Raw genomic sequence first — 17,026 nt, forward strand, 5'->3', positions numbered from 1 at the left:
CCCGCCCCCTCTTCCGCGCGGACTCTGCCCGTCCCCGCTCTGTCACCTCACAGTAGTCGTTGCCGGTGGCGGGTGCGGGGGCGCGTGCAGCGCAGGGCCGCCTTTCCCCCGCCCCTCAGGCCGGGCCTGGGCTCGGTCCCCCCCGCTCCCTCCGCTCCCCACCCCCGTCGGGTACGGGAAGGTCCAAGCCGCTGCCGGGTGCCTGAGGGGCTTCGTGGCCGCCGCCGCCACGGGTCCCGATGGAGCCGCCGAATCTCTATCCGGTGAAGCTCTACGTGTACGACCTGTCCAAGGGCCTGGCCCGGCGGCTCAGCCCCATCATGCTGGGTGAGGGGGCTGGGGGCGGGCGAGAAGGTACCGGGACGGCCGGCAGAGGTAGGGAGGCCTGGACCACGGCTCGGGGGGAGACGCGGGGCCCAGAGGATGGAGGAGAGCCCGAGTGGAGAAGGGAGAGGTCTGAGGTTCGGGTGCCTGGAAGCCCCACTTTCCCGACTTCACGTTTGAATCCAGGAGCAAGGGATGGAGAGTCACGCCCTCCCCCTGCCCTCTCAGAGCCGTAGGGCGCTGCATCCCGGCGGCTCCCCCGCCTCACCTGGGGAGCTCTTTACACTCCTTCCTCGGCGCAGTGTAGGGGAGGCGAGGATGCCTGCCGCGCTGTGCCCGTCGTGGTGAAAGGGACACTGCGGAGGAGCTCCCCGGGTGGCCCTTAGAGAGCCTTCCCTCCGTGCCAAAAGGAAACACTCTGCAGTCTCTGGGGTAGATGCGAATAGGAAGCTAGAGCCGCACGGGGGCCCAGCCATTGCTCCCAGGTACGGGGGAAGTCAGGTCGGCTGGAGTCCGAACTCGAGTGTTCAAGTTCTGCCCTGACAGTGGGGTCATGTCAACAGTTTCTAAGTTCAGTGCTTTTGCCCAGATGTTTAGCAATTCTCGGGGAGGATTGGATACTGTTGTGTCAGTAAGGATTAGTAAAGGAAGAATTTCCGTTGTGCTCCATTTAAACTACTTACCTACCAGGAGAGAAAAATCAGCCCTAGTTCACTGCACATCAAACCTCATTATAACCCAAATACCAAAATGTCTCATCTAACATAGAAATTGTCGAGTTTGTGATTTCAGTTGATATTGGGCAGGAAGAGATTCCGGGAATTAAAAAAATGAACAGCTTTGGCAGCATCCATTTGAATGGCTAGTTTTTCCTGGCTTTTATGGACGCATTAGAGAATGTTTTAGTTCATCTTGGTAAGACAAGAGGGCTGAAGTCAAGTAAGCAAGGCTTCTTTGGAAGGTATTTTTTCAATGTCTTTGAGTTTCTGATGTATCATAGTGAGTTGTGCTTAATCTGTTAACCCTGGCCCAGTGAATGGTTACTCATATTTGGCTTCACATCAGAATCACCTGGAATTCTTGTTAAAAATACAGATAACTTCACTTTCAACAAGTTTTGTTCAATGAACATAGAGAAAACAAAGTTGGAATAGTTCTTTAAATATTCAGGTGTGTTTAAAGCAAAGGACTTATACATGTTCATGTAGACAATTATCTGGAAGAATACATAAGAAATTGAAACAGTGGTAACTTACGGAAAGGGGAACGTGATGCCAGAGGACAGGAATAGAAGGGAGACTTCGCTATAAGCTTTTTGTACTTTAGAATTGTGTACTATACACATATGTTATCTATTCAAAATAAGCAAAGTTTTAAATATATGGATTCTAGAGCCTCATTACACAGGTACTAAATAAGAAACTTCTGGAGTTTTGATCCAAAAATCTGTATTTTTAATAAGCTCTTTAGATAATTGTTATGTAGCCAATCCATTGTTGGCTAGAAGTTTGGGCCTAGATCACCAGTTGTTAAAAATGAGTAAGGCAAAGCTGAAAGCAAAACTTACAAAGTCATGGGGGAAGGTGCTAATCACGAACAGATTACATCAGTCAAGTTCTAACTAAACTTCTTGGAATGGAGCCATTATTTGGTTAGTTTGATCATAGCTGTAAGTGCCCTTAAGGATCACTGCTTCATGATTCATTCAACAGATTGTTTTTTGAGTGCCTACTATGTGCTAGTCCACGTGTTAAGATACTGAGGAGAATATATTGAGCAAAGATGTTCACTGCCATCATGGAGCTGCTTACTGGGGAAAATATTAAAAATAGGCCAAGAAAATAATCATTTCAAATAATAATTGTGATAAGTGTTAGGCTGTGCAAGAAGCAAACAGGGTGCTGAGATAGAAAGTAACAAGAGAGGGGCGCCTGGGTGGCTCAGTCGTTAAGCGTCTGCCTTCGGCTCAGGGCGTGATCCTGGAGTTCTGGGATCAAGCCCCATGTCAGGCTCTTCCGCTGGGAGCCTGCTTCTCCCTCTCCCACTCCCCCTGCTTGTGTTCCCCCTCTCGCTGGCTGTCTCTCTCTCTGTGTCAAATAAATAAATAAAATCTTAAAAAAAAAAAAAAAAAGAGAAAGTAACAAGAGAAACCTAACTTTAAATAAGGGTATCAGAAGGAGTGACTTAAGTTGGGAAGTCAAGGATGAAGAAGTGTCACAAGGAGGGTGACGAGGGAGTGATAGTGTTCTAGGCATAAGGAGGATCAATCTGCCAAGGCCCTGAGGTAGGATAGAGCCTGGCCTTGTCCTGGAACTGAAAGAAGGCCTTTGTGGAGTATCATGGGTGGAGGGAAAAGTGCCATAACTGAAGGGGGAGGGCCAGACCTGCCCCCTCCCCCTTCTTTTTTCAATAGATGTGAAATCCTAGAAGGATCACAAGGACAAATGGGAACTTCACCAGTTTGGCACATCTGACAACAATGGGATTTCGAACATCACCTTGCCTGCGAATCTAATTCTCTCTTCTCTATCCCTTTTTCCCTATATTGCTTTTTGCCTTTTACAAAAGTAATGAAAGTGTTATCAAAGCTAATAGTCCCTACTTTCTAGAGTTGGAAACTTATGGAAGATGGGCATTGCCTTACTGGCTCATCCTGTCCAGACATCACCAACCTTAAAGTTGCTTATGTCCCAGTTCTGAGAGTAGCCATATATTGATTTCCCGTTCCTAAATATATTTGAAACTTTAAAAAGTCCACTTGTTTCCTGATTTTTGCTATGACTTCCAGAAGCATATTATTAGCTAGTATTTATTGAGAACTTACCATGTGCCAGACTTTTTTTTCTGAGTACTTTGTGTACGTTGTAATCCTCACCACCATTTTGTGAGGTAGGTCCTGTTGTTACTTCCATTTTTCATTTGAGCAACCTGAGACAAGGCATTAGGAAACTTGCCCCAGCTCACAGCTGATAAGCAACAGTGCTGGGTTATAAATACAGGCAGTCTGACTTTCAGAGCTCATGTTGTCAATCATTCTGTTATATCACCTCTACTGTGTAATGTGTCCCTTTATAATTTTTCAAGTTTGTAAAGGCATCTTTGGTCAAGTGTTTCAAATTTGGATGAGAAAAGGATCTGGGTTCAATGTGTATTTGCCATTCATAATCATAAATTTATGATCATTCCTCATAGCCTTCATTTTGCCAGATTAAATTAGTGTGACCTCATCAGTTGTACCTTCTTATGCTTGTTATAATGATTCCTCTTTATAAGACCCCATCTAGGGGTGCCTGGGTGGCTCAGTTGGTTAAGTGGCTGCCTTCGGCTCAGGTCATGATCCCACGGTCCTGGGAAGGAGACCCGAGTCGGGCCCTCTGCTCAGCAGGAAGCCTGCTTCTCCCTCTCCCTGCCTGCTGCTCTGCCTACTTGTGCTCTCTCTCCCTCTCTGTGTCAAATAAATAAATAAAATCATTAAAGAAAAAGACCCCATCTGGCTCTATTACAGTCATGACTGGACTAGAGAAAGCCCTGTAATTCCCTTCTCCCCCAAACAGTGTAGACTCCACAGTTTTATGCTGTCCAGTGTCCAGTCTCCTAGAGCTGGTTCCCATGAAGATATTTCTGGTCCGCTGTCCTTCATTCACCATGAAAATGGTCCCAAATTTATCCTTAGCGTTCTAATAGACAGGTGATTATACCTCTTTTTCATAATGTACCATTTGCCTAAGATAATTAGCTATTATAATTGTCCTTTAAGTTCCTCCTCTTAATAATTTTGGCTGTTCTCTAAATTTCATGACCTTTTTCTGTGCTAAAGGACATAGAGATAAATGCAGAGGTGTTTGGGGTGTTTTTTTTTTTAATTGAGGTAAGAGTAAAAGATTGTTTTCTAATCTAAAGTTTGTGTGCATGCATGTATCCCAGGGTTGCGTTTATTTTTTATTTTTTTCACAAGCGTATCTCAAAATTGTTCTCAGGTTTAGGGGCACCTGGGTGGCTCAGTCGTTAAGCATCTGCCTTCAGCTCAGAACCTGATCCCAGGACCCTGCGATCAAGCCCCACATCGGGCTCCCTGCTCTGCTGGGAGCCTGCCTCTTCCTCTCCCACTCCCCCTGCTTGTGTTCCCTCTCTCGCTGGCTGTCTCTCTCTCTCTGTCAAATAAATAAATCTTTAAAACAAAAATTGTTCTCAGGTTTAAAGACATAAGGTTATAGAACATAGGTATTTATTTCTTGGCAGAACGCAATCTAATGAATATTTGAGATTTTACTTTATCCTCAGTTCCTTGCTTAATTCTGTAATACAAATAGTAATGAAATAAACATGAACTCTAAGGGGCGCCTGGGTGGCTCAGTCGGTTAAGCGTCTGCCTTTGGCTCAGGTCGTAATCCTGGGGTCCTGGGATCAAGTCCTGTCATAGGGCTACCTGCTCAATGGGTCGTCTGCTTCTCGCTCTCCCTCTGATCCTCCCCCCTGCTCATGCTTTCACTTGCAGGTGTGCTCTCCCCCCCCCAAATGAATAAATAAAAAAATCTTAAAAAAAAAAAAAAACAACAACCATGAACTCTGTCCTCCAGGGGTTTGTTTCACTAAAATAACATACGTGCACATGCAACATTAGAGAACAGCATAAAAGAGATTGTAACTAGATGCCAGGATGAGCAAGTGGTGAAGCAATTATTTTAGGTCTTGAAAGAAGGGAGAGGCTGTGGTGGGCTGCATGTGTCAGAGAGACTTTGGTGAGAACGTTGAGCTACTGGAGGGCAGACTCATTTCTCTGTATGTCCCCAGTGGCCAGTCAGAGCGGGTGCTCAATAATTTTTTTTTTTAAGTAAGTTCTACACCCAATGTGGGGCTTGAACTCACAACCCCGAGATTAAGAGTCACATGCTCTACTGACCGAGCCAGCCAGGTGCCCTACAATAAATATCAATCATAGGAACAATTATAGTTGAGACTCAAACTCAAGCTTCAAGATTACATAGAATTTATTTGAATCTGAAGGGGTTTTTAAAGTTTTAACGCCATCTATTGTGTTTTGCTTTAGATTTTTATTGTTCATTGTATGAACTACTTTATATCCGTCTAATGAATTAATTTAATAATCATGCGATTTCATTATGGCAAAATGAAAACTAATGCAGCTCACAAGGCCCTTTGTGATCCTTCTGCTTTTCTCTCCACCCTCACCTGTCTATAAGTGCTCAGCACAATCAGCAGGAGCCTTTCTCCTGGATTCCACAAGAGAGCTCAGCTCTAGGGGAGATGGTCTGAATGACTGTTTTCTCAATTCTGCCAATAGATACCTTAGGGCATGAGGCCTTAATGCTCTCGTGGAATGCCAGTGGAAAAGCCCTGTACACTCTAACAGGACTGAACCCGTTCAGCTCTTTTTCACCTCTTGGCTTTTCAAAGGCTATGCTGTCTGCCCTGAATACTTTCGCTTGGCCTGGGTAACTTCTGCTCATCCTTGAGCTCTCAACTAACGTGTTTCTTCCTCCAGGAAACCTTCCCTGACCCCCACCCGACAAATCTTGGTCATGTGTCCCTAGTATGTGCTTATAACATCCTGTACTCCACTTTAATAGCATTCATCATTCTATTTTATAATTATTTGTCTTCTTTTCTTTTTTAGAGAGAGAGCACCCGCAAGCAGGGCTGGGTGGGCGGGGGGCAATCTTAAACAGGCTCCATGCTCAGTACAGAATCCGACGTGGAGCTCAGTCTCATGACCCCGAGATCATGACCTGAGCCGAAATCGAGTCAGACGCTGGGGCACCTGGGTGGCTCAGTCAGTTAAGCATCCGCCTTCAGCTCAGGTCATGATCCTGGGGTCCTGGGATCAAGTCCCACATCAGGCTCCCTGCTCCGCGGGCACCCTGCTTCTCCGTCTCCCTCTGCCTGCCACTCCCACTGTTTGTGGTCACGTACTCTCTCTCTGTGTCAAATAAATAAGTAAAATCTTTTTTTAAAAAAGTCAGACGCTTAACCGACTAAAGCACCCAGGCACCCCTGTAATTGCTAATTTTCTCATCGGTGTCCACACACCCCCCCCCCACAACTGGACTGGAAGCTCCACTGGGGGCCAGAACTCTAGATTTATGCAGAGTCTAGCACAGTGGTTGGTGTTCAGTAAATATAGCCTGGCTGAATGTTGCAGACCTACCTTGAGGCATTGCTACAAGGCCTGACTAATGAAAACAAGCAGTGATTAAAAGGGAACCCTCTCAGTACTGAGGCAAAGAACTCAAAAGTGAGTTATTTTATATGAGGAAAGAATCCTATACTGGCTCCACAGAATCCTAGCATTAGAATATCAAGTAGTTTTAAACCTACTTTTTTCGAAGATTAAAATACCCCCTCAGTTTTTAACAGTGTACTGCATTTGATTTTGTGATAACCTTTCTCTGCCTGAAGGAAGGAAAAGCCCTCCTGCCAATAGGCTTTTTTTTTCTTTACAATATTGGCACAGAGGCTCACTTATGTTATACAAATGTTTCCTTTTGCCTTTTTCCCACCTAGATTCAATATTTATCCAGCGCCCCCAGAGAAGAGCAAGCTGATTTTTTAAATTGACATTAACCCCTTCACATTGCTGGTAATCTGGCAGATGCTGAGCCAACCAGCAGATTAAAACAATGCCAATTAGGGGCATCTGGCTGGCTCAGTCGGAGGAGCATGCGGCTCGATCTCGGGGTTGTGAGTTCAAGCCCCTCATTGGTTGTAGAGATGACTTAAAGTAAATAAATGAACTTTAAAAAGTTTTAATTTAAAAAATTGTCAGCTAGGGGCGCCTGGGTGGCGCAGTTGTTAAGCGTCTGCCTTCGGCTCAGGGCGTGATCCCAGCGTTATGGGATCGAGCCCCACATCAGGCTCCTCCGCTATGAGCCTGCTTCTTCCTCTCCCACTCCCCCTGCTTGTGTTCCCTCTCTCGCTGGCTGTCTCTATCTCTGTCGACTAAATAAATAAAATCTTTAAAAAAAAAATTGTCAACTAAAACCACTCTCAAGGGGCGCCTGGCTGGCGCAGTAGGTGGAGCCTGTGACTCTTGATCTCGGGTTGTTGAGTTCGAGCCCCACATTTGGTGTAGAGATTACTTAAAAATAAAATCTTAAAACTAAATAAATAAATACACCATCAATAACACTGTATGTTAACTATACTGGAATTAAAATAAATAAAAACTCTATCACTAGAGAAATTTGGGAGGTGAGCTGGGGCTGTGTTTGATTTATACCAGTGACCTAGGGCTAGTTGCACAGAGGCCCCTGCTGCCCCGTCGCCAATAGACATTTGTTGAACACCAGCAGTATTCCAGGTGCTGACCTGGAGCATGTCCTACAACCAGCATGTCTGTCTATATGCTCCATCCATGTTAACTGATAGACTAACTTAACTCTTTACGGTCAGTGAAATGCTGCCTAATGCAGACCTCACTCTGCATTCTTTGTTGCTCACGATGAAAACAGGACTGATATCCTTTTCTTCCATTTGTTTTCATGCTCACACTTCATAGGCCTTGAAATCAATGCGCTGGATGTGCCAGCAAGCTTGGAGACAGGCAGGCATCTGACCCACCCACTCTTTGGCCTGCTGAGGAAATCCTAGTGGGAAAATAATCTGCTTCTGTAGTGTGCTAATATTCACTGAGCCTAATTCATGTTCCAAAATGGCCTTGTGACCTAATTCAATCTCAAATCACCACCTCCTACTCACCTACTCCAACCCCAGTGTGGCCAAAAAAAATTTTTAATGAATTTAGTTCCACTTTCCAATGCCCGTCACCCGATGGAAGAGACCAGGGCCCTTGTTCTTTTCCTCCCAAGAACAGGCTGCTGAGCAGTGTTTCTACCCGAGCTGCTCCAACAAGTACATTGTCATATGGTGTTTTTCCTTCTTGCTTTTATGCTGGACAAACCATGCATCTTTATTTACCTGTTTGTAAAATGATGTTAATAAATATTTGCCCTACTCTACCACATAAGGATGTTGTGAGAATAAGGATAACTGTGAAGGAGTTCAGATTAAGCTCAATCCATATTTGAAGATGCTTGTCCTAAATGGGTTACCACTGCCTTGGAGCATTCAGTCTGTTTCTCATCCACCTCTGTGGAATTTCAGCTCAGTTTGGATAAGGGCAGAGCCTGCCCCACGGTCTTGAGGGGGCTACCTCAGAAACCCCAGTCCAGAATCCCTCTGTCCATTTGGGCCTTGTGAGCCAAAGTAGCAGGTCTTTTAGTGAAAAGCACGCAGGTCTCCTAACTGGAGGAGGACATTTTATTTTCCTTGTTGCTTTATTTAGCCTGGCAACACTAACAGGGAATAAAATGTTTATATGTGAAATAGACACAGTAGTTCATATTAATTCCCCGGATACCGAAATCTCTTCTTAGATCTTACCACTAATCCAGAGGTAAAATTTATCTTTTGGAGGTCTTTACCCTTTTCCCCAAGGCCATTTTACCTAATATAGTCTCCATTTATCAAGCTTCTGGGTACTACACACTGTGAGGCCTTATTTTATTTTATTTTTTTAAGAGGGGAGGAGGAGTAGAGGAAGAGAGAGAATCTCAAACAGACTCCCCGCTGAGCGCAAAGAGGACGCAGGGCTCGATCTTACGACCCTGAGATCATGACCTGAGCGGAAATTAAGAGGTGGACACTTAACCAACTGAGCCACTGAGGCGCCCTTGCAGTTCCCTTAAAAGACATAGGTGTATTTTAAAAACCTGGATCTGATCAAGGCTCTCTACTGCTTAACAACCATGAATGCCCCCACGGTGTAGGGCAGTCTTCTGTCCGGGCTTACCCTACTTGGCCGGTGCCGCTGCCGGCTACTTTCCCTCCTGTCACCATCACTGCACTCTCTTCTCTAACCTGTTTTTATCACAACTGTGCATTTGCACATATTATCCACCCCAGCAGAAACATCGATTCCCGCCCCTACTCGTTCCGCGGTTGAATTGCAGCTTATAAAGGTAGTTCCTTATCTATATTCTATATAGCATCTTATTTTTACCACTCTAATTATACCACTCTGTAATTGGAGCCTATCAACATTGTATTTTACTTAGTTATGTGTATGTGTGTCTCTTTCTATTTGACTTTGGGCTCCTTAAAGGCAGGACAGTGATCTGTTCATATTTTCATTTCCATACCTAACATCATTTCTGCCATATGCAGGTGTAGAAAAAATTTGTAGTGACTATTCAGATGGATGGCATTTGTCAAGTTTTGCTCTGTCATTTCCTGAAGGGTTTCACCTCATATATGCTCAATGAGGAAGTGGATAATAGCTTTTTTATACCATTGTTCTGTTCTCTCTCTATATATAAGACAAAGAAATTAAAAAGGCAAAGTTGAATTGACCCTGAAGAGGAAAGAAAAGCAGATGCAAAATTGGGGTACATCTATACCAGTGTTTTTTATCTTGTATTCTGATGAAAGCTGCTAATCACTTTTCAACCTACTTAACACAACGTACCTGCATCAGGGCATAAGGACCTTATTGGAGGGGAATTGCATTCCTAGAGAGTCCTGCAAGAGGTTTATAATGCGTTACTCTGGATTTTTCTTTTTTTTCTTTTTATGATTATTTATTTCAGAGAGAGAGAGCACAGGGGGCAGGGGCAGAGGGAGAGGGCGAGAGAGTCTTTTTTTTTTTTTTTTTGCCTCAAGGGAGAGAGTCTTAAGCAAACCCCACACTCAGCACAGAGCTCAGTCCCACGACCCTGAGATCATGACCTGAGCTGAAACCAGGAGCTGGACACCTAACCGACTGCACCACGCACGTGCCCCCCGGGTTCCTCTGGGTTTGAGTGATGGTCTGAATTTACTCAGGCTGGGAGGCCATTTAATCTGATCCCAAGTGGCTAAATCTCTTCTTTTCTCCACAGGGAAACAACTGGAAGGCATCTGGTAAGTTGGGGGTGGGGGGGACTCTACATTGATTGGCTAGTTTTTGAAACAAAGCAGTACCTGTGCATTTCGGGTCCTTGTCTGTGGCTTCCAGCTTGAAACCCAGCACTCTGCATCATAAAACCTCCAATTTCTAAAGCAGGGGTAATTTTGTGCCCTGACCCCCCACCCCAGGGACATTTGGCAGTTTCTAGAGACATTTTTGATGGGGGGGGGGTGGAGGCCAGAGATGCTGCTATAAACATCCTACCATAGGACAGCCCTTCACAACAAAGAATTATCCAGCCATATTTATGGCTGTGGTGCTGAGGTTGAGAAACCTTGCCCTAAAGAAGGGCAGAATGATGTCATGCCCACTCCTGACCAAGCTTTCTAACTACAGAAGTCTCAAGAGCCACACATGTCTGTCTTAAAGCACGTCTACTTTGGTCCCTCTGTACTGGATCTGTCCCTGTCAGACAAGATGGTAGCTGAGCTCTCAGTTCCATTAATGAGGAAACCATAGGTCAGTATTCCATCTGGACTCCTAGAGCCTGTTGACATTTGGGATGACCAGAATGATCCTTTGCTTTGTTTGACTCAAACCAAGTAATACGAACACCTTCACCTGAAATAGGTCCACACTTCTCATCTAGTCTTGCCCTCAGCATGGTCCAGGTTAACTGCTCCTGTTAGTTTTAAAAGCCTGGGAGCACACCTTGGTCTGCAGAGCTTTATTTCACTAACGGTTTGTCAGCATCAGGGTGAATCTAGGGCCTTCCCTCTGCTAACATGACTTATAGAAGCGGTTCTCAAGGAGGACCCAGTTCTGCCCCCAAGGACATTCCGTGGTGTCTGGAGACAGGTTTGGTTGTCACAACTGGTGGGGCAGGGGAGAGGGTGTTGCTACTGGCATCTAGTGGGGGGAGGCCAGGATGCCACTAAACTTCCTAGAATACACAGGACAGCCCCCCAGCCAAGAGTTCTCCAGCCCCAAACGTTAATAGTGCTGAAGTTAAGAAACTCTAATCTAAGATATTTATGCCTTTGTTTAGTTTTATAAGGCTGTTGACCTTGTAAGTCCTATCCTTGGGCAGAAATTACTCTCTTTCCAGTGTGGTATTTGCTTTTTCTCAGACCAGTTTTAAGTTTTCTGGCTTATCCTGTCTCTTCTCTGCGTTGCAGGCACACCTCCATAGTTGTGCACAAGGATGAGTTCTACTTCGGCAGTAGCGGTATCTCCAGCTGTCCCCCCGTGAGTGGCTTCCCCCACACCCTTCCCCAGTCTCAGGTCCCTGGGGTTCCCATAGACCATGAACTTTGCTACCACTCTGTATGTCTGGCTTCTAGTCCAGTGGCTGTCAGCCTGTGGCATAGTTCCTAGTAACTAACTTAAGACTCAGCTCAAGAACACCCTTTCCCGGCCTCCTCTCTGCTCCCTCAGCATTTGTGGATCCCTCTGGGTCACACTGAGCGTGATACGGTAGATGAGCTGTTCCTGGATCTCTGCAGGGAGCTGTGTGTCAGCTGCTTGTGAGCTGAGACTGTGTCTCGCTCTCTGTCCCCGTGCCTAGCTCATAGCATGAACTCAGCCAATGTTCAGCCGAAGGATGAAGGATCTGAGACGTAAAGTGAGTTGCTCCAAGCTACAAGGCCAGTAAGTGGCCCCGGTGCTAAAAGTCAGGGCTCTCTGTCTCTAAAGCCCATGCACCTTTCCAAGAAGTTCCTCTCTGAGCTGTCTAAGGGTTTTCTAGGAGGTGCTCAAGCAAAGACCAAGCAACCATTCATTTTGCTACTCATAAATGGAAGGTCATTCTTGATTTCTTTCTCTCTGTTCCCCACCCTCTCTAACAAATCCTTCGTGAAGCCCAGTTAATTCTACCTTGTAAATGTATCTTAAGTCACTCTCTCTTCATCTCTTCCCATATTTCCAGAACTCTCACTTTCAGCCATGCCACCCTCACAACTAGCCTGGACCGCAAAGTACGTCTGCTCCTCCTCAGTCAGGACTCCACACAGGAGGCGAAGTGATCTTTTCAAAATGAAAATCTGATCATGGCATTCCCCTGCTTCTGTCAGAACTCTCCCCACTGCCCTTGGACTAAAACCCAGCAAGCTCAGACTGGCCTCCGGACCCTATCTGATCTGGTCTCGGTCTCTCTCTCTGAATGACCTCTTTTCATGTGGTGCCTTTCCCCACCCCCACCCCGTTCTCATTCCTAGAACATTCCATGGACGTTGGAACCTACCCTCTCACTTCGGTCCACCTCCCTGATCCTTCACCTGGTTCTGCCTCTCCATCCTTCAGATTTGAGCTCAGGGTCAGTTTTTCAGGCGAGTCTTCCCAAACCCCTCAGACTGGAAAGGTCCCCTGTCATACGTACTGATGGCATTCTGTACTTTTCTAGCAAGACCCTTATCGTAGCTCATAATTATGCATTGGTTTATGGGATTTTTTTGTCTGCCTTCCCTGCTAGAGTATAAGCTCCATGAGGGCAAGAATCTCATCTGTTTTGTCCACATCGTACCCCCAGCGCCTAGCATAAGGCCTGGCGCCTAGTAAGTTCTCAATGCATGTTTGTTATGTGAGTGAATAATAGGGGCTCGACTAGTGACCTTTCAGTCTCTTGCAATTCTTGGACCATTATTCTTGGACTACCATAATTATCCTGCTCACCAGGCTTTCCCCAGTGCCTCAGACAATGTCAGGCACACAGTAGGTACTCAATAGCTATTGCATGAATGAATGATCTGTTCCGGGTGCTCTGCTCAGGAGTGCTCTCCCTTACTGCCCAGCCCATTCCCAGCTCTGTCCTCCCTAGTGATCTGTTGTTTCACCCTTGGCTAGTTTTCCCCTTGGTCTCTCCTTTGGTCTGCTGTGGCAATCTGTTAACCCATGGCAGAGGGTTTTCTGTAGGCCTTTCATGGGCCATTAACTCCCTTGCCTGGGGAACCCTGTCACCATTGTTAGATCAGCCTCACAGATCAAAGTAGAACTGAGTTATGGAAGTATTTGCCAGCCTGCCAGATTTCTCTGAGTCCTTCACATTTTCCCAGTCTTATAAGGGATATCAAGTGTGTCACAAGAAAAAACTGGCTGCATTCACTTAAATGTAGACACAGAAAGAGGGCCTAGCAAGTGCTAGCCATTTCTGATTATCCTGTTGTTGCCCTTGGGATCAGGCATGTGGGGGACAAAGGGAGACTTCAGATTCTGGGTTTCTATTTTTTTTTTTTAATCAACCAGATGAGTAGACAGCATCAGGGGGCTGACTGGCCAGAGACTCGGATTCCTGGGCCCTGCCGGAAACCAGCAGCCCAGCTTTTTAGCCACATTGCTGGCATGTGGCAATGGAGAGTTGACAGGAAGCTCTAAGCTGTTGCAGCCTTGATCCAAATAGGAGATAACGCTCTTCATCTGCCCTGGGTGCTCTGAAAGGTACACGCTGGAACAGAGCGTTTGTGGTCTTCCATGGGAAGCCACATGAAAAGATTCAGTGGAGATGGTGACTTAATGACTTTCTTTGGGTTGGCTCTTTTAGGGAGGGACATTGCTTGGGCCCCCAGACTCTGTGGTTGATGTGGGGAGCACAGAAGTCACAGAAGAACTCTTTCAGGAGTACCTGTCCTCCCTGGGGGAGTCTCTGTTCCGGTGAGTGGAGACACGGGTGGTGGTTAGTCGTGTCCATCCCCCCACTAGACGATCAGCCCCGGAGGGCAGCCACCAGCTCACATCCCCTAGAACACGCAGCACAAGGTCTGGCCCAGTATTTGCTGAATAAATTTGAAGAGAAGGCAGTTAGGCCTCCAAGAGCCCAGCATTGCTCCAAGGCGGACAATCCATCCCGGCATACCTTCTGCCGAAACGCTGAGGGAAGGAAGGGCTATTTATCCCTCCTGATTAAAAGCAGCAGCTGCTGCTCTCAACCCATACTGGGCAAGTATCTTGTTCTGAAAAGTCAAAAACAGGGTTTGTGGAGGGGTTGGGATGACATGCGACCTGGAGCGTGTTTTCTCTTCAAGAAGCATTAGTCAATTGTGGTTAAGTGTTCAACTCTAACCCTGGAGCTCTGCTTTTGTGAATGTAAAGATTCTCCTGAAACTCTAGAGGGGCCATATATTTTTATTTCATCCTTCCCTTAAAAATCGGTGTCTTATGGTCCAGGGTACTAAATCCAGCGTCCTCTGGAGTGTAAGAGAGAAGGGGAATCCTAGTCCTCCTACTCAGCTGTGCTCGCCATGCTGTTACTTGGTTTGAGTTATTCTACGTACGTACTTGCCGCCCCTCTGATCTGTTCTCCAAACCTTCCCCACAACGCACAGGAGAGAGGCCTATGACGTCTTTGAAAACAACTGTAACACCTTCACCAACGAAGTGGCTCAGTTCCTGACTGGACGGAAGATCCCGTCTTACATCACTGACCTTCCCTCTGAAATTCTATCCACGTAAGTGGCCTCAGTCTCTGGCCCTGCCCCTGAAACCCCCGTTCACAGTCAGTGCGGCTTGTCTGGCCCATGTCCACCCTCCCCTGTTCTCAGCAGAACCCTCCCATGCTAGGTGGGCCCTGTCGTGATGACCCCTGCCAACAGGGAGGGCCACCATTCCCTCCGGTCACTGATGCCTGCCTGTGCAACCTTCACCCTCCCTGGAGTTGGACCTGCTCTGCTCTGGCCTGAGTGCAACCACAGAACTTAGAAACCCACTTGACACTGGCTCAAGCATTTGCACAGAATCCTGGCATTTGTCTTCCACGTCGCTCGTGAAGCAGGCCACTCCCAGAAGTGCTCACGTAGAGTGCACTTTAGGGGGACAAGCAGAGGCTAGATCGGGGCATTAGTAGGGTGGCTTATTCTGTAAATGTCATTTGTTGGTCTTGCTTTCCCTGCACCATGAGCTCTTTGATGCCCTCGAAGACAACTTCCTACGGCCCTCATATCTTGTAGCACACAGTCAGCCCACAGTAGGTGTTTTCTTCAGGAACACACTGTAGCCCCTCCCACCCTGGTGTAGTCCCAGCTTTGTGGGCCATCATCCAGGCAATGTCCCCTAAAAGGACACACACACCCAAACCCATCATACCCTCCCCTTCCTTGGCTGTCGATTATGTTCAGGCAGCCTTTACCCACTCCTGGACCATGTCCATCTGCTGACTCTGGGTCAGTTTCTCCTGAACTGGGGCCCTGTCCACCAGAGATCCTGGCAGGTTTAGCAGGCTCGGCAAGGTGAGCTGTTTTTCACACGTGAGTAGGAACCCCTTAGGAAAAACTTGCAGAGGAAACCATACTGTGTCCAGCTGGTGAGGAGAGCCCCTCCCGGCCCTGGCTCACCCTGCCTGGTCCTCAGTGGGTGTGTTGAACCCTACAGCCTCGCTAAAGGATCTAGGTTATAGGGCCCTAAGCAAGTAGAAGTAGTTGGAATGTTCTTGTTGATGGGTGGAGTTCCAGGACTTGTCTGCATTAGAGCTCATATATCCTGGTTTCATCTGTTTATGCTTGAGAATGCTTCATTCCCTTCAAACCTGGACGTGATTTTCAAAAATGGCAATATCCACCAAAGAAAAAGGCAATAACTGAGATGTGTTGTGGGCCCCCTGATTTAAGGTTCTAGGAATTTTGGAAAATCTCTAAGACTCCAGTATTTGCAGTGTTTTTTCCAGCCAAGCTACTCTGAGTGTGAACGGGGAGCCCTTTAGAAAGTGGCATTAACGTCTTCTGGCAACCTGCATTTGTCATTGTTCCTAAGTATTCCCTGTACTCCCTAGAAGATACCGTTTTCATGCCCTTATTCTTTTGCCTCAGCTTCCTCATTCAAACCTTATTTTTATCTTCTTGTACCGTAAGAGTTAAAGATTCAGGTACAGAAAGGTCAGAAAGCTCTAGTTCCCTGTGTGTCCCTAGCCTGTTCAAGCCACAGCTACCCAGGATCTAGCAGCGAAGGTACTAAGATGGCAGCATCTACTGGGGAGGGGACCCCAGGGCTTAAAGGGCAGAGCAGGCTATCTCGAGAGCCCCTCAATGAACGTCACATGCGGGGTAGCTGAGAAAACTGAATGAGGCTGTGGTGTCCTTCTTCCTGGTGTGGTGGCACCACTGCCCTTGTGGGCGCAGTTGTGACGATCTGCACCCAGCCCACCCCAGCCCCTGGGTCTCTTGTCTCCACAGGCCCTTCGGACAGGCCCTGCGGCCCTTCCTGGTTTCCATCCAGATCCAGCCTCCTGGAGGGAGCCCCGTGGGCCGACCCAACGGCCAGAGCTAACAGGACTGCATGGGACCGCCCTGCCTCACCAGGGGCTTTTCCTTTTTAAACAAAACAAACCCTACCAGATTTCTATTTTATAATTTTACATCAGAGCTAACAACCAGGGGACGGCTTTTTAAATTTCCCAGGGAAGGAGATCGTCAGGCTGCATGTAGGACAATGCTGCTAAGAAACAGAACAAAATGCCATCCCTTCTAATAGTATTATACTAATTTATTAAGGCTGTCTTGTCTGTGCGTTCACTTCTGACGCTGCTTCCTGAGCGTCCTCCACACTGGAGAAAGGGAGGGGGTTTGTTTAAGCAGAAGGCAAGAGGCACAGTTTGGGGGAGCCCCGACCTAGCACCTCTTTCCAGAGAACGCCCACGCTCTACCCAGGTTGTCACCACCTGTGGGACCCAGGTGAGTTTTACGACATCCATGAAGCAACAGTTGTGACATCCCGGAAGCAGTTACTCTCTGGTTTTTAAATGAACCAAAGGACTTGGTGCACCTGGGACCAGTTTCAGGAAGACTAACCCAACCTAAGTGAACTCTGTAGCTGCAA

The 17,026-nt window shown here is 46.9% G+C and overlaps 1 protein-coding gene across 1 annotated transcript; it reads left to right on the forward strand.

Moving 5' to 3' along the window:
* The first annotated feature begins 12 nt into the window (after positions 1-12).
* DESI1 (desumoylating isopeptidase 1) lies at positions 13-16,703 on the forward strand. Its single transcript, XM_087868670.1, has 6 exons — positions 13-327; positions 10,221-10,242; positions 11,407-11,476; positions 13,764-13,873; positions 14,545-14,667; positions 16,384-16,703. The coding sequence occupies exons 1-6, from the start codon at positions 240-242 to the stop codon at positions 16,475-16,477; spliced, it is 507 nt and encodes a 168-aa protein (XP_087724796.1). The 5' UTR covers positions 13-239; the 3' UTR covers positions 16,478-16,703.
* Positions 16,704-17,026: the final 323 nt, after the last annotated feature.

Source organism: Ursus americanus, chromosome 17 (assembly GCF_024610735.1).
Source record: "Ursus americanus isolate L20-20 chromosome 17, mUrsAme1.1.p, whole genome shotgun sequence".
In the NCBI taxonomy this organism is placed as follows: domain Eukaryota; kingdom Metazoa; phylum Chordata; class Mammalia; order Carnivora; family Ursidae; genus Ursus; species Ursus americanus.